Source organism: Dipodomys merriami, unplaced genomic scaffold, assembly GCF_024711535.1.
Source record: "Dipodomys merriami isolate MVZ:Mamm:240054 unplaced genomic scaffold, mDipMer1.0.p SCAF_5, whole genome shotgun sequence".
Taxonomy (NCBI): Eukaryota; Metazoa; Chordata; class Mammalia; order Rodentia; family Heteromyidae; genus Dipodomys; species Dipodomys merriami.
Genome location: NW_027206068.1, coordinates 63619730 through 63637876, shown reverse-complemented (window position 1 = coordinate 63637876; position 18147 = coordinate 63619730). Strand labels below are relative to the sequence as shown.

The following is an 18147-nucleotide window of genomic DNA, read 5'->3' as shown; positions in this document are numbered from 1 at the left end:
CCCATCTGCACTATGAAAAGAACAGGGGAAAAAATTATTAGCAATAGAGTAAAACACAGTAAAAATAAAAAGAATACTGAGCTGGGGCCCAGTTCCAGTCATTCCTTTCCTGCACAACTTCCCACTTTGTCAAGTCAGGAGAGAAGACCTGACCTCAAATGAACTTGTAATTATGATTGAGGCAGAACAGTGCCTAAAATTAGACAATAAACATAGGCCTTCTTTCTTTAAATTACAAGTATCTATGGTATTTTTCTTTTTCATAAATATATTTTATTGTCACTGTAGAGGTGATATAAAAAGGAGTTATAGTTTACATAAGTCAGGTAATGAGTGCATTTTTGAACTCTGTCATCCATTCCTTCATTCTCTTCCAGTTTTTCTCTTCCATCCTGACCCACAAGTTGTATAGTTCATTTTCCACATAGTGTCTAATGAGTACCAATGCTGTATTTGTTCACACCCCTTGTCCCACCTTTTCTGTATCCCCCCTTATCCTCCCAAAGATAAACTAACAAACAAGACAAAAGATAAAGACAACAAAAACAGAAGCAACAAAAAAAAAAAAAAATTGAGCCTTTGTGATCCACTCCTATGAATATCCTCCTGTGGTTTCACTGTGTGAATGTGGAGAGACCTGTATAATTTATCATGTCCCAGTGTACTGTATTATTTTAAACACCCAGTGTGTTTAATTGTAGATTTATAGGCATATTGTAGTTAGCACAAATGAGGGAAAACATGCAACCTAAATTTCTTTGAGTCTGGCTTACTTTTCTTAATATAATTTCTTCCAAGTCTTTCCATTTCCTTGCAAATAGCAAATATCATTCTTTCTGATGGAAGAGGAAAATTCCATTATAGACAGACAGACAGACAGACAAACAGACAGACAGACAGGCAGGCAGGCAGGCAGGCAGGCAGGCAGGCAGGCAGACAGACAGACAGACAGACAGATAGACAGATAGGATAGGTCTATTTGTCCACTGAAGGGCATCTGGGTTGGTTCTATTCCATTGGCCATGACAAACAATACTGCGATGAACATGGTTGTACTGGTAGCTTTAGTGTGGGACTGTTTGTGTTCTACTGGATAAATGTCCAAGAGTGGGATTTCTGGGTCATAGGGAAGCTCTATGTTTCATCTTTTGAGAAACCTCCATAATGCTTTCCAGAGTGGCTGGACAAGTTTACATTCCCACCAACAGTGTAGTAGAGTTCTGTGTTTTTTTTTTTAAAGCCTTCCCACCTCTGTATAGTTCTTTACAATAAAACATGTATGTATGTGTATATATATATATATATATATATATATATATATATACACACACATACATATATATACACACACACATATATTAAAAAAGGAAAAAAATAAAGCCTTCCCCCTATTTATTTCAAAAACAGTATTTCATCATAGTGGAACATTAAAAAAATATGCAAAGATTTTATGTGAATGTTTATTACATTGTTATATATTATTCTTACTTGGTATGAAAACATAGAAGGCCTCTAGAGGAATTATGTAGGTAACTACATTTGGGTCTCAAGTGAGGTAGTCAGGATCCATTTACTCTGTAGTTTCAGATCCCAATTCTTTCTATGTCCTGCTATGTCTGAGAGCCCTGCTAGTGATCAGAATAGGGGCAGTTCGGGAAAGGAAGGGGGAGGTTACGGGCAGGAGAATGGCTATGTCATTACATATATTTCCCTTTCCTGAGCAAAACTAATAGCAGGTCCAGGAAATCTGTTAGAAAAACCATCTGTATATAATAAAACAGACAGCAAAATTACATGGCATAAAGAGACTGTTTTTAATCTTAATTCTATGAGCAACAAACTTTGTGAACCATCAAATTATTTCAGCTTTCACATTTCCTTGGATAAATCTGGGATTTATCATGATGACTCTACCTGTGGTGAGACTCACTCAGGTGAGATACCAGATGGCAGCCTGCAAAACTTTGATTTTTGTGAATTTTATAATGAATGTTCTAAAACTGTAACATGTGTGAAAATCATGTAAGGCCAGAGTTCTATGGTCCTCCCCGCACTCACAAATTCCAGTGAAATCAGCAATGTCTAGACCTGTTTAAAATGAAAGACACTGGGTCAAGTGAGCTTGTCCCCTGGGGACAATCTATATGTCTTTCTCTTAGGTAACACTGGTATAATGTGTCCTTAGACTGCTCTACAAATAATGCTGAGATTTTCGGGGTGAGGAGGAACACTTTGTCTTATGAAAATATTACCTTGTTTACATCTGTTTTGTATTCTTTTGTTGAAATTCTTAGGCACAATCCTAAATCAGGCTATACACACAAACTGAAACCTTACAAACTCACAGTCTAATCTGATTACATCATAATGAAGATCATGAACTAGAGGGGTCTAGATAACACAAGATATGAATAATGATACTTTAATCAGACCTGACACCACCCCTACACATCACCAGGACAAGTATTTCATTTAGGACAATATAGTTTTTTTTTGTGATAAGAAGATTCAGTGTCAGTTGGAGTTTGTGGTACCTTTTATATTCTGACACTAACAAGTACACAGAAAAATATCTAGAACTGAAGCAGTTCCCACTATCTGTCAAGCAGAGAAATGACCTTGATGCAGTATGAAGGACACCATCTAAATAAAGTTATAAAAACCCCTGAAATAGATATTATTTATTACTCCCTTAGCTAGCCCAATCTCTAAGTTGAATCTGCTATTGTATGTAAAATAAGAAATAAAGAGCAGACTTTTCAAGTACAAAACAAAAGTTTAAGAAACACTGTAACATTATATAAACATTATTTATTTAGAGATTTATCAGTAAAAACCAACATATAGTCCAGAAGATAATTGTCAAACTTCATATTTACAAAATAACTGTGAACATTATTGGTATTGTTAATTTAACAAGTTCTCAAGCTATTGTCAGTTAGTTTGAGTCTTACTAGAAAGCACATAGACTTGGGACCATCCTCAGTAATGAACTGTGTGCCTTAGTTAACAATTAGAGTAAGTAATAAGTCCCATATGGAAAGGAATTAATTCCTTTCATTGTTTTAAAAATATTTCAGTAAAGCTGTGGGGGATATAGCCTACTTAAAGAACAGCAGAATTTCTTCAGTATGTCCCTAAATCACCCTAGTCATACCCTTCAATATTTAATAGTCGGGTGTATTTAAAGCATGTTCTCACTGATATGTGTAATCAAAAAGTACAGATTCAATCAAATGGAATCATAATCACTGAAGTTAAATTTACTTGCTTCCCGCTTGCTTTGATTCGAATTAACTACTCATCTAAATTACATAGAGGCCCTTCCTGATTCCAAGCATGTCCAGGTGCTACATGCAGTGCTTGGGAATGGCTACAAGAAACCACAAGGACGAATGCCTGACCTTGCTTCAAAGCTGCTCTTAAATGACTTTTCTGTGAAATGAAATGACCAATTTCTACCAAGTCCTGCATTTCAGACATTTAGGAGAAGAGTAACTAGTATAGAAAGAAAAGATGAAAGGAAATGCTACTTATTTGAAAAAGAAACGTAAGTATGACTCCAGCCACAGGTCCAAAAGAAATCAGGAGAAATATTTCACATATTTCTCTTTCCACAAGCACTATACTTGTATTATAAAATTAACCTCAGGCCAAAGGCTTTAGACTTCCTCCCAGATAAAACTATGTTAAAGGAATTCTCTATTACATCAGTGTGACCTCCCACTAAGTGCCAGATTACCAGCTTTTAATAAGTATATATTTTTTCAAAACTTAAGAACAATAATTCAATAAAATTCTGAAAATCTATAGCCTTCAAAGGCTGAGAAAACTGGGGAGTAAAGTTTGGGGAAATGAGGCAAGTATTAACTTTGAAAAGAACCTTGACTATAAAGAAAGTAAATGAGTCAGTATTAGAATTATTCAGCAAGCAAGCAGCTACTCCTGACAATCAGTTGCATGCCAGAAACACAGGTGGCAGAAGTGAAAGGGATGAACAGCCCATTACAATATGGTGAAATGTCAGATCTGAGTAAAAGTATATGAGCTCTCCTTTCCATTCCAGACCTAGCAAAGATAAGAGGTCTTATTTTCTGTAGTTTCAGTCACTCTGTTTTCAAATGCAACCCTAAAATATTAAAAGAAAATTCCCAAAGTAATTTATAGTATTTAAATGGAGTGCCATTTTACAAATCATGATGAAATCATCTTTTTGCCTATGCATATGTACTCTGTGTATGAAGCACTCATTTGCACTGTGTAGCTGCCTCAGTTATCAGATCAACTAGTAGGGTGTGTTTGTAGTCAAGTAACCTTTACAGAATAGCCTAGTACTATGTCACAGTGACTACATACATCATGCACCTTACTCTTCTCACTACATGTCATCTCACATTACTACAAGAAAAACAAGAACAAAAAAAAGAGTTTGAGAGGGCAACTATGTTCGGATAACTTGCAGCAGGTTCTTCTGACTACCCTATTTTCTTCTTGTTGTTCTCAATCCTTATTGTCCTTAACTTATGAATTAAACTTTACCATAAATATACATATGTGTAGGAAAACAATCATAACATATATAGGGTTTGTCATAGTTTCAAGCATCCATCAAGGTATCCCTTGTGGCTAAGGGAGTACTACTGTAACTACAGGTTTCCAAACTTAAGGAAGGTTTGAAAGTGGTATGGGTTTAATGAACTCACTTCAAATTGTGAATTTTGAACTGCTTCTGGACTATGATAGGTTGTGAGGCTGGGCAGTGGCAACCCCAAACATCCAGGAGTACAACTAATACAGTACAGTGTATTATGTTCAAAGCTATGTTGTTCAGTAGCTTAGATGTATTAAATGCATTTTTGGTGTATGACATTTTCAATTTAGCATGGGTTTACCAGCATATAACAACATCATAGTCAAGAAGCACTTGTACTAAGAATGAGACTAGAAGAAACTGGAAAGGCTTATTCATAATTTATATATAGGTTTGACACAAAATCTAGAAAGCTATAAAAATCATTGATTAATATAGTCTTCTAAAAGTAAAAAGAGATGTCTACGTGACCAGAAATAAAACAAAATAAAAGAAACTGAAAAGTTGTCAAATAAGTTCAAGTTGGTTTCCTAAATATATAAAGAGGTTCTACAAATTAACACAAATACACTAGATAAATTATTGAAAATAAACATTAGTTGGATATTATAATACTGAAAATGTCAAATATCAAAAAATGAACCATTCTGAACCTCCACCCTACTTCAAAAGGAAAATGTCATTTTTGTGACTTGTTTTGTCTGTTTCATAGCCATAAATGAAGTAGATATAGCAGCAACAAATTTTTATAAAAATGAAAAGCTTAACCTCATTCATAATAAAATGCAAATATAAATAATGTTGGAAATACCAGTTTTTACCTCTCAGATTGACAAAGACAAAAACATTTGTCAAAAAAAAAAATCTATTGGTAGGGGAATATAGGAACCTTCGAACTTTATCCATGACATGGTAACATGCCATCAAGAGTACACTTGGCAATACACATCAAAATTCACCCAACCAATCACAGAGGTCACCAAAAACTGAAAATGGCATTCTAAGAATCTGGCCCCTTTCCTTCTCACATTTGGCATGTTAATGTCATGCTACATATACTACCAAAAGAACAAATAGTAGATGCTATCAAATAAATAATGCTTGTCAACTACAGCTAGTATAAAGCTATCCCTAAGTCCCACCTACCCAGACTTAGAAAATGTAACCTATCTATGGTCATGTATTTTTGTTATACACTTTCCTTGTCCTCTCTATAGCTCTAACCATAGTTTGTAGTAAAATATTTATCAGAGGGTTGTCTACATAATGCTTCTATGAGGACATAGAACATGTTTGATTTATTTGACATTTTAGTATAATGTATGGTCCAAGATATTCACTCTATGTAGAATTTATTCTCTCACTAACAAATACTAAGTATGGACAAGACAAGCACTCTGCTAGGTTCTAGAGCTAAATGAGGCAAAATGATTCTATCTTCTCTTCCTTGCTAGAAGCAGACAAGAAATAACCAGATACACACAGATACATCTACTTATCATAAAATGAAATTTAAAGAACAATAGCCAATTAGTCTAAGGACTGATTATTACATTAATTTCATACTAAAATTTAGTTTTATGGGCATGCATACCTCTAAGAAATATTTTCATTTTTAATGATTTCCACTGATTAAAATAACTTGAATGACTTCATTATTAAATTTTGTTTTAATTTAACAAAAACAGTAAAAAGGGAGTAAAGGGAGAAAACAGCCTTACACCACAAATATTACTTTTAATGTTAAATTTTCTGTCTTTTCTAAGTTTCCCATGAACTTTCTTCCATACCACAGTGAGCACAAAACATGTAATTTTCTCTGCCTTCATAGCTGACATTTAATCTTCCTTCTTTATAATAAAGGTCAATGAACATTGCAAAATGGTCTTTTTCCAATAGGGACAAAGATCTCTCTGGCAGCCATGACTCCAACTTGTTCAATTCTTTCTGCCCTCTTGAGACCAACACTATTTTAGTAGAACAGGCCTTCAACATCTCCCCAACCCAATCAAATTTTACCTTCACATATAAACACAATTTTAAAATAGATAAAGTAGCTGCTTTCCACATACCAATCATTTCCCTACATCCTTCTCTCTTCTGTATTCTTGATTTCACAACTTTGAGATAATTTTGTGCTTACTTCTATTCTGCATGTTTTTTCTCTTTTGTTAAATATTACAGAGTCTCATCTGGCTTCTTAGACACACGCACACAGAGAAAATGGTATGAAAATACTCCTGAGCTAAATTTGGAAAATTAGAAGGCATGGGTTATAGGAATTGATTTTGAAATGCACAGGTTGCAGACCACATTTACTATCTACAGTTGGAAGAGACTGCCCACACATGTGGGGAAATAATGGGTAGCAGGTGATTCTACGAGATAAGCAAGGCACCATATTATGCTAATATTTACCATAATGAAGGTAACAGTTGTTGAAGAGTTCCTTTTAGTAGTATGTGAAGTCTTAATAGGTTAAGAATGAACACAAATAATGAAATAGCTTCTCCTATAAATAAACAATGGCTTGTTTGTGAGCTAAAAAATAAAATAAGAAGTGGATCATCAATGTGATTTTTTGAAAATAGGCTGAGTAAGTATTTATTCTGGAAGTGCTCTGCCTACATAGGAATTAAAGTAAGACAGAATTCAATATCCTAGTTCCTTTTAAATACCCAGTAAAATGTCATGCATTACATAAAGACAAATGGAAAAAGGCCTGCAATGCACCACAATCAGAATATACTTAATATGGCATAATGAGCATAATGAAACTTTTACAGAGTTACAGTACTAGTCTCTTGCCTATAGAGGTGTGCTAATGCATTAGTATTTCATTAGGGAGGGACAAGGTATATGCACAATGGGGTAGAAGGTTAGATGATTCTTGCCTGTAATTTTGTTTAAGGAAAACAAACTTTAAGATTTTCTAAATGGCTAGAGAATAAAAGTGACAACAGCCAGGCATGGTAGCACATCTGTAATCTCAGCCTACTGGGAGGTACAACTATGAAGACAGCTGCTTAAAGCCATTCTGGACAAAAGTTAACAAGGCTCCATCTCAAAAACAAGGTGTGGTGTTGCACTAGGTATTAAACCAGCTACTTAGCAGGGCAGTAAGAGATACAATAGTTGAAGCCAGCCCAAGCAAAAATGAAACCCTATCTGAAAAACAAACTAAAAGCTAAAGAAGTAGGGTCTTGGCTCAAGTGGTAATGTATCACTTAGTAAAACTGAAACCCTGATTCAATCCTCAGTACTGAATGATGATGATGATGGTGGTGGTGGTGGTGGTGGTGGTGGTGGTGGTGGTGGTGGTGGTGGTGGTGGCGGCAGCGGTGGTGGCGGTGGTGACAGTCTTGATACCAAGCATTCTAGTCATATTAGAATGGCTGTGATCAACTCAAGGGAATTAATTCCTGAGGTGCTTTAAAGCATTTGACAGCAATCAAAGACTATCCAAGTAATCGGCCATTGGGAAATCTTCCACCTTATAAGGAAGTGACTTACTTACTCCAAGTATTTGCTTCCTTGATGATATTTCATTTTATCTCCTAATAAAGAGTTTGGGACCAAAATTCTTAGATTTAAAGATTTTACAAAATGGGGCTGGGAAGGTGGCTCAGTGGTAGAGCGCTTGCCTTGCATGCCTGAGGCCCTGGGTTCGATTCCTTAGCACCACATAAGCAAAAAAGAAAAAAGCCGGAAGTGGCCCTGTGGCTCAAGTGGTAGAGCACTAGCCTTGAGCTGAAGAGCTGAGGGACAGCACCCAAGCCCAGAGTTCAAGCCCCACGACGGACCCCCAAATAAATAAATAAATAAACAACAACAACAAAAAAAAGATTTTATAAAATGAGATTCTATTATAGAGAAGAAACTGAGGCAAACAGCTTGTTCACTATTTTGTGTCTAATATATCCTGCCTATGAAAGCTTTTTAAAATATGGACTTAAAGAGGGGAAATGCATAAAACAAAACAACCAACAACCAGGCTGTTGACCCATACCTCACAAAGATTTAGTGTTTCTAGGGCAGAGAGCTAAAATTTCTACTTCAAGCGCTAAGATTTTCATACTTGAATCTTGGAAGGGCTGAGGCAATAGAAGAGAAGAGGTCAAATCCTACAAAAGACACAATGTTTTTAAGGGTTCTGTAATGAGATCTGAAGAAAAGTTATTGATCTGTGTCCTTGCATTTTATTTTCAATATATATTATAGTAATGCTACTTCCCTGTAAAAGTTCAGTCTATTCACCTAGGGACTTGTGGAAACAGGGCAAATAGTAAAGCAGAATTCTCAAGTATTCATTAGTAAGGATTCAAATGGTTTTTGCAGAAATCCAGGTACTAGGCAACAAAAGAACAAAAGCAAAGTTCAACTTAGAACCCTTTCCCGGCTTCTCTGGATGATGGCATAAATGATTCCCCATGTGGAAGTTGAAGAAGGCACCAATAGGAAATAGACACGTGTATTCATGTACAGATGTATCTATACATTGCGACGCTGGTGTGACTCTATCAAACCCCATTATCTTTTAACCTTGTCTAAAGCAGGCAAGCCCATAAGACAGATACTATATTCACAGATCACCAACTCAGATCTGCTCCCTAAAACCCTTGCTCAGTAACAATAAATAGTTATCAAAGACCCAAAATATACCCCATCTACCTTGGTTGGTTCTCCACAGTGAGGTTTTCTCCCCTCTGATAGCCACTGTCTGCCACCTGGGTAGTAGACCGTTTCACAATTTGCTTTAGTTCCTGCTCCAAACGCTCTTTGATTGCCTTAACTGTCTCTGGGATCTTCTTCAGTTTGGCCAGACCCTTGATAAGGATTCCCATAAAAAGGGTGCTGTTCTCTTCTGGATCCAATTCTAAGTCCTCTTTGATGTCCTGGAGGCTGATCTCCCTCACTGCAAAATAAAGAAAACATTGTTTTTGTACCATAGAATTCAAAACCAAGCCAACTAATGAATGGAAACAATGCTTTGATTACTCCCTTGAAGGAATTAAAAATAACTGGCTAAATTAATTTACATAGTAACTCTACAACTCACAAAATACATATTCATCAAATCATATGCGTTAGTAACACGAGGTAGGATCTTAGCTTTTGACAAATGACTTTGCCATAAGTCCATTGGTATTATTAAGCACCACTGATGTTATCCATGATGTTATCCATGGTGCTGCAGGAATATTCTGAAGAGCCAGACCCTGCTTCTAGTTCCTAGTCATTAGTTAAAAGTGATAAGCAGCTGGAGTAAAAGATATCACAAATACATGTGGGAAAATATGTTTAAATTACAATCAATATTTTAAAAATGGAGATAAATACAGGCAAAAACATTATGTGCAAGTGTGACAAAACTTTGGGGAAAAGGAATGATAAGAAGATATTTCACAAATATCAAACCACCTCCTATTTTTCTCTAAACATACATGTGGCAGAGTATGATGGCACATGCCTATAATCCCAGAAATTGGAAGGCTGTCACAGCATGAGAAGAAGGGTATTAACAGACAAAGAGCTTGCTAATAATCCATGGAAATTTTCTAAGAAGTACTGTTACATGTCAAAAGCCTCTACAGATCTTTATATCACAGCCAACACATCTGGTTTTGGAGGAACAAATTCCCTGTGACTGTGGCTTTTGATCCTTGTGGGTAGTGGAGAAGATTAGCTGGGGACCTGAGGCTTTACTCAGAAGCATAAACTGGTTCCTTCCAAATACTGGGAAACCTTGTATTATAGATTTAAGAGTTACACAGTTGTCAAAAGAATCACAGGTTACAAATCTCTAGCCTAAAAATGATTTTCTCATTTTACAAATGGCTAGATGAAGACAAAATCAAAAGGTAGTACAAGCCTGAAGCTACAGCCTAACCATTAAAAGTTGTCCCTGTCTTCCCATCCTTCATCCCTCAAAACAAATGGAAACTATATTTGATGGCCTAAAAGAATGAATGCATTCTTTAATAGATGTAAGTTCAAATGGGCTATAAGCCACTCTATGCTGTTCAGCACAAGGGAACTGCTATGAAATCCACTTAGGGAAGATTAAGAATATCCCAGTATATGGAATAAGACTCCTACATAAAGTCTTTAAAATCTCTACTTTTAATTACATGTAGGTCAGCCTCTTTAGAGAGGACTACAAACTCATAAAAGGTACTAAAGGAGGATTGTGGAAAGAAGACAAAGTAAGAAGTACCACAAATATGTCTCCTTATCTAGGCGACAATTGAGCTGGCAGACTCTCTGGTGTAATACTGACATGTACCACAAATGAGACCACATATATGACAGTGCATCCATAAAATTGTATTACCTAATGATGTGGTAGCAATCTCAGTTTGTGTGTAAGTATACTGATTTTTACACAAGGACAAAGTCACCTACAAATGTGTTTCTTGGTTAACATCCCCACTACATTAAACATATATATGTTTTAAAACTACATGCAAGCCAGTATAGTGGCATACTACTGTAATTCCACCACAATGAAGGCTGAGGCAAGAAGATAGCATATATGAGACTAATCTATACAATGAAGCCCGTTTCAAGAGAAGCATTAAAAATAAAGTCTACATGTACAGGGAAAATGAGGAAGTGATTATATGCATACTCAATGAAAGGAAGAGACACAGAAAACACTTATAAGACGCTAAATTATACCCAGCCTAATCTTTGGGACAGAGAACCTGTAACACCAATAAAAATAGAGACAAAAAGCAGCCAACCCTAATAAAGGAAGAGAATCTGATTTCCAATATCATCAGATTATTAGATTCAAATGCCCAGTTTTCAACAACAACAACAAAAATCAGGAAGCATATAAAGAAAAAGGAAAACATAACTCATTCAAAGAAAACCTAATACAAACTGTGCAAAAACACTTGATGATCAATATTTTCAACTATTTAAAATAACTACTAAGGATACTCAAAGAACTAAAAGGAAAGTCAAGAAAATGATGGACAAACAAAAGGCAATGTCACCAAAGAGAAAGCAAAACCTAAAAAAAGACTAAACAGGATTGTGGAGCTGAAAAGTACAGTAATTGAAATAAAAAACTTACTAGATCTGGTGCTAGGGACTTATCCCTGCAATCCTAGCTACTCAGGAGGCTGAGCTCTGAGGATCATGGTTTAAAATCAGCCCAGGCAGGAAAGCCTATGAGATTCTCATGTTAAATTAACCACCAAAAAGCTAGAAGTAGAGCTGTGACTCAAATGGTAGAGTGCTAGCCTTGAGCAAACAAGCTCAGCGACAGTGCCCAGGCCTTTCAAGCCCCAGAAAGGACATTAAAAAAAAAAAAAAAACAAGAGTGAGGAACTAGGAAGAGTCTACACTGAAGAAGGTCTAAGAGTAAAGAGAGAAAGGAGCAAAGGACACATTTAAATAAATAATGGCTAAAATTTTCCCAAATATTATGAAAGCCAAGACTAAACATCTGAGAAACTCAACAACTCCAAGTAAGAAGAAATCAAAGATAGATATTCTTTTTGGTTGGTCGTGGGGCTTGAACTCTGAGCCTGGGCACTGTCTCTGAGCTCTTCAGCTCAAGGCTGGCGCACTCCCTCTTAATCCACAGTGCTACTTCCAGCCTTTTCTGTGTATGTGATGCTGAGGAATCGAACCCAGGGCCTCATGAAAGAGAGGCAAGCACTCTACCGCTGAGCCACCTTCCCAGCCTCTCAAAGATATATAATCAAACTTTTGAAAGACGAGAAAAATCTTAAAAAGCAGCAAAATAAAAGTAATTTCTCATATATATGGATTCTGAATGATACTATCCACAAATTTTTCATCAAAAACTTTTGAAGCCAGAAGCCACTGAGCTAAGGCAATATGCTAAAAGAAAGAAACAGTCAATCTCAAATCCTGGCTTGCAAAACTGTCATTCATAAGTGAAGGGAAATCTAAGACATTCCCTGATGAATAAAAGCTTACAATGGCTCTTTTCTGCAATAAATGCTCAAGGAAGTTCTAATGGTTGAAACAAAGGACTAGATTACAACTAGAAGATGTATAAAGAAAGATCTCAATAAAGATAGTGATAAAAGTCAATAATTAAAATGGCAACTGTACTTTTTGTTTGTACGTGTAGTAGAATAAAAAATATTCATGAAATACAATGATTAGTCTACAGTCTAGTTCTGTTTTAACTTTACTTTGTAAAGCTACATCTTGTTTTTATATAATCTAAGAGGTTAATGCATCTAAAAGAATTATGATTTGGTACATATAACACATAATGCTGTAATTTTATGATATCAACAACCAGATGGGGACATTACTGTTAAAAGAGCAGAGATTTTGCATGATATTAAAGTTAAGCTGATATAGATTCCAGTTAGAGTGGTGTAACTTGAGAATGTTTAATCCCTATAGTATCATCAAAGAAAATAGCTAAAGAATGTATAAAAACAAAATAAAAAGGAAATTGAAATGTGTCCCTACATAAAAAAGAAAAAAAGAAACAACTAAACACAAAAGAGATAAGGAATCCAGGATATGAGCTCTAAAAATCATATTGAAAATAAACACCCAAAGACAAAACTCTCCTTACAAGCAATGACTTTAAATATAACAGATTAATTTTCCATTTATAGTTATAAAACACAGAGATTGGTGGAATGAATTAAAACTTCATGAGCCAGCTTTATGCTATGAAGGCACAAATGACTAAAAGTAAAAGAACAGAAAAAGATACTCCACAGAAATAATAACAAAAAAAGAACAGGATTAGTTATGCTAATACAAAATAAAATAGACTTTTCAAATTAAAAAGGATTACAAGAGACATTAAAAAATACTAATACAGAAAGACATATAACAATTATAAATACCACCAATCAAAGACCAACCAATATATAAAGCAAAAAGAAGAAAAAAGGAAGGAACTTTAGTGAAGTGGACAAATCCTTAAATACATAAACTTTACTAACAATAAATAAAAAAGAGACACAAATTCTAAACAGTTCTATGACAAAGAAAATCCCTAAACTTTGTAGTGTCACAGAAAATTCTATAGAACATTTAAAGAACTTAAAGTTAAAAATTATATTAAGTGAAGTAAACCAGGCCCAAAGAAACATAGGCCCCATGGTTTCCCTTATTTGCAATAACTAGTATATGTCTGAGACAAGCAGAAACGGTCAGAAATGATGAAATGAACCCAAGATAAGGCAAAATGCTCCTCCCCAAGATAAGGACTCAAATGTTTATTCTTTCTTGCTATTGTTTCTAACATATTTATAAAAGATTTCTTTGTTGCTTTGTATGTCCCTCCCCCACAGTATAACCCCTGCTTTCACTGTATTTGATGTTGATATAATTTGTGGGGGGGAAGGGAAAAAACAAATTGTTTAAATAGGGATAGAGGTGGACCCATTACAACAAGACATTATGTCAAAAAACAAACTTTACAACTTGGGGGGGGGGATGAGAGGGGGGAGGGGGTGGAGGAGAGATGGGAAGGGAAAAGAAAGGAGGAGGCAACAAAGCTTGATAAGAAATGTACTCATTACTTTGCCTATGTAATTGTAACACCTCTGTATGGTATTTTCACAATAAAAATGAAAGAGAGAGAGAGAGAGAGAATGAACGAACTTAAAGTTAATCATTCTCAAACTTTTCCAAAACACTGAAGGAAGAAAACTTCCCAAATCATTCTGAGGTCAGAATTACCTTGATAACAAAAACCAAACAAAAAAACTACAAGAAAGCCACAAGCCAATATATTTTTTGAACACTGATTCTCGAATATTGAGCCCATGCTCATAGCAATATAATTCATGATTGACAAAATTTAGAAGCAACCCAAATGAACCCAACACATGGATAAGCAAAAATTATACATCCAGAAAATGGCACATCACTCAGCTTTTAAAAAGGTAGGCAATTCTGACACATTCTAAACCTAGATGAAAGTAGAATGTACCATGTTAAATGAAATAAAAAACAATCAATCACAAAAGAAAAACACCGTATGATTCCCCTTATAATGAAGCATTTAAAAGTGGGCAAATTCTAGAAAACAAAGAATGCTCATTGCTAAGGGGCTAAGGAGACAAGGCAATGGAGAGTTACTATTCAATGGGTACAGAGTTTCAGTTTTACAAGATAAAGAAGGACTCAGTTGGATGGTGGAGTTGGCTGTATTCTTTAAGCATGTATTTAATACTGAACTTTAGGCTTAAAATGGTTCAAATAGTATATTTAATATTATGTGTATTTTGCCACAATGAAACCATGTACTTAAATATGAACCAAAGGCATTTCAGTTAAATACATGACACAATCACTTACATACATTCACTTTTTGCATGCCTTCTATACATCTATTCATGGTCCTGAGCCCCCAAAAGCTACAACGAAAGCAAAGCACATAAAGAAGGATCATATCATGTGGTTTTCTAGTTTTCCTTATAATGTAGAAGGCACTTGATAATATGGTTCTTAGTGAAACTGGTAGCAAAAAAGCCTCAGCAGGTGACAATTCTAAAGTTTAGCAAAAGAAATCATCAATATTTCCAAATGTGAGATTCCAAGAAGAGACATTTCAGTTCCCGATTTTGTTTTATACATGAAAAAGCTAGACATTTCAAGCCACAGAAATTCTCTATCCTGTAAAGTCAACCCCACAGCAAGCAAGGAAATGTATTGGGCACTAACATGACATCTCAATGCAACGTGTTATTGCGGAAAATGAAGCTCAACTACAAGCAGACCTTCAGGTAGGAAGAAGTGTAATAAAATTTTATTGAGACAAAATGCTCATCACAAAAAAATCACACAGAAGTCACAAATAGGACACATACCAAGAACCACCAGAACATCACAGCTACCTTATACTGGGGTGATTGGTGGGAAGATAAGTCAGTTTGAATCAATAAGGACTGATGTTGCATGGCATATAGCTACTTACATGCACACTAATATGATAGATAGCCCATTAAAAAGCAACAAATAAGCAAGGCGCAAATAATAAAATGTCACAGCTCCAAATAACACATGTGTTTAGAACCTTAGCTTTCTCCTAAAATATCCTGGAGCATAAACATTGAAAAGATCCAATATTAATTAATTTATATTACCTATTTCACTAACATCAGCTGAAAAATTAAAAGGCAATTTAAAACGATAATATGATCAACCGTGACTAGTTTAATATTTACAACAATTCTGTGGGGTCAGATGCCATTCCTAGAACTTTATAGAAAGAGTTCTGTACAAAAATAATTTAACTACAATTCAGTAAGGCTTCACATAACACTTTAAACATCTTCCCAAACTATTGACTCTCACGTCATTTCCTAGTATCAATACCACTAAAGCATATAGTCAATATCAGGATTTAGTATATTTTAAAATTAGAAACATTTTACTCCTTTCCCAATTATCTTACCTTTGGTTTGGTTTGGTTTGGTTTGGTTTGGTTTATAGAGGGGTTTTTTGTTTTGGTTTGGTTTGGTTTTGCCCTGAAGATCAAATAAAGTGAAAATTCCTCAAATCTAGCTTAGAAGACTCTCTCTGACAGGAAACTGCTAAATATTAAAAGACTTTGACAGCTAGGCACCAGTGGTTCATACCTGTAATCTTAGCTGTTCAGGAAGCTGAGATCCAGAGGATCACAATTCAAGGTAACCCCAAGCAGAAAAGTCCTGAAGACTATGTCTCCAAAATAAGCAGCAAAAAAGCTAGGCTGGAGGTATGGCTCAAGTGGGTAAAGTCCCCGGCATGAGCAAGCCATCCTATCAACAGTACAGAGTGCCCATTATATTTCTACTAGAATCTTACTGATCTCAAGCGTTTATTATAGACATCTCTTTATGTGTGAATATATATACACATATTAATTACAGAATATCTAAAACCTTTCCAAGCTCTACAATTTCCTATTTCTATAATCTATGGTCAAATCTACACATTTCTGCTTACATGGCTGACATCTGTGTGGCTGGCTGTCTGGATGGATGGATGGATGGATGGATGGATGGATGGATGGATGGATGGATGGATGGACGGATGGATATTTATACTATAGATAGCACATTCTAAAAAAACAGGTAAAAATTTTTTAAAGGTAAAAAAAAAATAAAAATAAACAGGTAAAGTTGAGCATGGTGGTATGCCTCTGAAATAATGGCTACACTGGAAGCTGTGGCAGGAGAATTGTGACTTTAAGGCTACATAATAAGATCTTACCTCAAAGAAATAAAAATAACAAGTGAATAAAGTGAATTATCCATTCATGCAGTGAGTACAAAAAGCTAAGCAGGGCACTAGTCCATGCTTGCTTGCTTTTCATCAGTATGTGCACTAAGACAAGGATAGAAACTTCAAAGTACCATAGCATATATATACATCAAACTATAAAGACAAAGCCCACTAATACAGTTTAACATATCACCAGATTAGCCTAATTATTTGTATTTATATATGTTAGTGAAAACATGAGGCAATAGTAATATTTATTACTGACACTCAGCAGATGACATTTCTTATATTATGATATATTATTATGCAAAGTTAATATGACTTCAATTGTTTAATTTAAATTTATATTGTGTATGTTTATGTTTAATTCAAATTTATGTTAAGAATACTATCCCTAGCTGGGTGCTTGTAACTATTTAGGAGGCTGAAGTCTGAAGCCAGCCCAGGAAGATTAATCTAAAAGACTTTATTAACCAGAAAAGGCCAGAAGTAGAGATGCAGCACACATGGTAGAGTGGCAGCCTTGAATGGAAAGTGAAGGAAAGCACAAGGCCCTGAATCAATCTCCATTACTAACGCCAAAAGTAATTAATAAATAATACCCTTATATAATATGAGAACTGTCTGTATCTAACAATTCTATATAAAAAGGAAACTTTAATACACATCACCAAGCCTAATTAGGTCACTAAAGTATCAAACCAATTGTTATCTATAACACTTTACAGACAGGAACCCATTTCTCAGAACACTGACAAAATTCACAGGTAGGAAATGTAAGAAAGTAACCACTTAAAACTAATCTGTGTGCTTCTGCTCAGAATGACATAATCCTTAAGGTAGCCAATGTATTTAAAATCCAATTATACCTAAAATATAATTTAGGAAATTATAAAGAAATAGTCTGGCTCAAAATTAAGAATAATATACATCTCTGAGATGTATAGAGGAAGCAAAGGCATGTGGATTTGGCCAGTGTGGATTAATGGACATTTAGTGCGCACCAAGGGCCAGGTAAGCCAAGGACATTGTTCAGGTACTTCAAGGCCAGGACTAAATCAAGCTTTTGACTTGGACTGGAAGGCTACAGACCTCATTCAAAATCCTCATCTCCCATTCTTGTCTCCATGGAAATTCTTGGTCAAGAGTATGTCTTAAATACCATTCCTTTCCCCAGTGAAAATTTACTTCTTACATCTTTTATTCTAATTAACACACCCACTGCTACAGACTGAAAGCAGTTATCTGAAGCAGAGGTAGCCTCTGGAGTACAGAACCTTGATTAGGGTCTTTCAAATGTTAACTAACTACCCCTGGAGTGTAGA

General features: G+C 35.3%; 1 protein-coding gene across 1 annotated transcript in view; it reads right to left on the bottom strand.

The window, feature by feature from the left end:
* Window positions 1-18147, bottom strand: part of Exoc4 (exocyst complex component 4) — a 689440-nt gene that overhangs the window by 580616 nt on the left and 90677 nt on the right. Inside the window, exon 6 of the mRNA XM_069996791.1 lies at window positions 9263-9506. Within this exon, the coding sequence (XP_069852892.1) occupies window positions 9263-9506 (244 nt within the window). The remainder of the gene's footprint in view (window positions 1-9262; window positions 9507-18147) is intronic.